Consider the following 2,618-nt stretch of genomic DNA (forward strand, 5'->3'; position numbering starts at 1 on the left):
GATGGGAAGAAAAAACGAAGTACGTGACGTATTGATAGAACGATATTATACGTTTTTGGAATGCAATTTAATAAAACTAACAATACATACAACATGAACTAACAATTTATGTTTTCTGTCTCGTTGTCCATTGATCAATGCGGTCGAAATTTATTCTCCTGAAATAGTCAAAACAGAATATGTTTATGTATATATGTATTGGGAAAATATATGTTGCTTAGGAAACGTTGATGTTAACCTTTTAATTAATAGATATAAACCTGTGAAATAAACATAAAGTGATCTTTCTTTCAAAAAAGTGAAAACGAAATACTCATTCTCACCTAAATAACATTAATATTTTCCATATTTTCCGCCATAGCCACCCTTGCCGCCAGAGCCACCACCATTGCCATAGCCTCCATAGCCTCCGTTGTTGCCATAGCCTCCATAGCCACCGTTGTTGCCCTTGCCGCCATAGCCACCGTTGTTGCCATAGCCTCCATAGCCTCCATTGTTGCCATAGCCTCCATAGCCTCCATTGTTGCCATAGCCTCCATAGCCTCCGTTGTTGCCATATCCGCCATAACCTCCGTTGTTGCCATAGCCTCCATAACCGCCAGAGCTGCCCTTGCCGCCATATCCACCGTTGTTGCCATAGCCTCCGTAACCACCCATGCTGCCATAGCCTCCATTGCCTCCGTTCTTGCCATAGCCGCCATAGCCTCCATTGTTGCCATAGCCGCCGTTGTTGCCATAGCCTCCATAGCCTCCGTTGTTGCCCTTGCCGCCATAGCCACCGCCGTTGCCATAGCCTCCATAGCCTCCGTTGTTGCCATAACCGCCATAGCCGCCGTTGTTGCCATAGCCTCCATAGCCGCCATTGTTGCCCTTGCCGCCATAGCCACCGCCGTTGCCATAGCCTCCATAGCCGCCATTGTTGCCCTTGCCGCCATAGCCGCCGCCGTTGCCATAGCCTCCATTGTTGCCATAACCGCCATAGCCACCGCCGTTGTTGCCCTTGCCGCCATAGCCGCCGTTGTTGCCATAGCCTCCATAGCCGCCATTGTTGCCCTTGCCGCCATAGCCGCCGCCGTTGCCATAGCCTCCGTTGTTGCCATAACCGCCATAGCCGCCGCCGTTGCCATAGCCTCCATAGCCGCCATCGTTGCCCTTGCCGCCATAGCCGCCGCCGTTGCCATAGCCTCCGTTGTTGCCATAACCGCCATAGCCGCCGTTGTTGCCATAACTGCTCATGCCGCCATATCCACTTCCATAGCCGCCTTTGCCATTGCCGCCATTTCCTCGACCCCCTTTACCGCCTTTGCCATAGTAGGCATTGGCAAGTGCGAGGCACAAGAGCAGAACACAAGCAGACTTCAGCATGGTTGTACCTGTCAATGAGGATACAAAATAACAATAAGCATTTTTAAACTATCCGCGTACACATTCTGCGGTTTTATTTATTTAATTCGTCTTTTAAGATTTTGAACACATTATATTTATAACCAACATATCCTTGTGACTTTTAATATTTTGTCAGTAGTAACGAGTCTGGAGTGTCAGATTCAGACTCAGAAAAGTGAATATTTAAACGTTTCAAAGTACCTATAATACCTCAAACTTTGATGGTAAGACGTGAAAACATGATTGTTATACATACTTACATGTCGATTAGACATATCAACATTCTTGTCAGACATACCAACATGTCTATAATACGTAGTATGCCATTTAGACATAAGTGGACATGACGTCACAAATAAGACAGTTGTTGCGTTCTTATTAAGTATGAGGATTTACTAATGTCAACGACCGCCTCACTGGGTAGAATTACCGTGTTTTATGCACCTTTCTTTCAAATCAAACACGGTTTCCTTCATAGGAATCATTGTTTTCGATATGTATGCACCCGTTTTGGTAACTAAACAAATGTGTTGATTGTGATACTGCTTATTTGGGAATAAGATTACGTTTTTAACAAAATGCCGCGGCAGTTTTTAAAAATGCTTACCTTAATATAATATTTCTTGAAGCATTTAAGACGAACTCTTACACCCAAATAGAATTTACGACATTTAATACAAATGTTGTTACATACCAACAGGATAAATAAATGTCGAAAACAATGGTTCTTATTAAGAATACCGAGTTTAATGCAGAAAACCCGGAATGTCTACTTTATGAGACGACAGTGGATCACAGTAAATATTTTAGCACTCACTAATCATGTAATACTTTCGTTGTTCAGCTATAATATATATGGTTACAATCATGTTATCAGTAATAAGTATATTCCATAAATGCATCATTTAATAAGTAGTAAAAGGTTTATCACTCAAAATTTATGTTTATTACACGTGTGAATGTATTGATTTTGAAAAAAATGCCACTCTAAAAGATAAAAAAAATACATTATCTGTAATTAGTGGTAGAATTGACATAATAATACATGAAAATTTGATGAAAACATTAAACGTAATGAGAATAGTGGAAGTTTAATTGTTACGAATAGGAAAATGGATGTTTTTACGAACATACAAATTGAAACAAAAAGACACTATTTGACGGTAAAAATTGCAAACCATTTGTTAAAAGCAAATAGAACGTAACCATTTCAAACAATTAGCAAAAGCTGT

The 2,618-nt window shown here is 41.2% G+C and overlaps 1 protein-coding gene across 1 annotated transcript; it reads right to left on the bottom strand.

Moving 5' to 3' along the window:
• Window positions 1–333: 333 nt before the first annotated feature.
• Window positions 334–1,365, bottom strand: LOC128245897 (uncharacterized). Its single transcript, XM_052964116.1, has one exon. The coding sequence runs from the start codon at window positions 1,363–1,365 to the stop codon at window positions 334–336; it is 1,032 nt and encodes a 343-aa protein (XP_052820076.1).
• Window positions 1,366–2,618: the final 1,253 nt, after the last annotated feature.

Source organism: Mya arenaria, chromosome 9 (genome assembly GCF_026914265.1).
Source record: "Mya arenaria isolate MELC-2E11 chromosome 9, ASM2691426v1".
Classification (NCBI taxonomy): Eukaryota; Metazoa; Mollusca; class Bivalvia; order Myida; family Myidae; genus Mya; species Mya arenaria.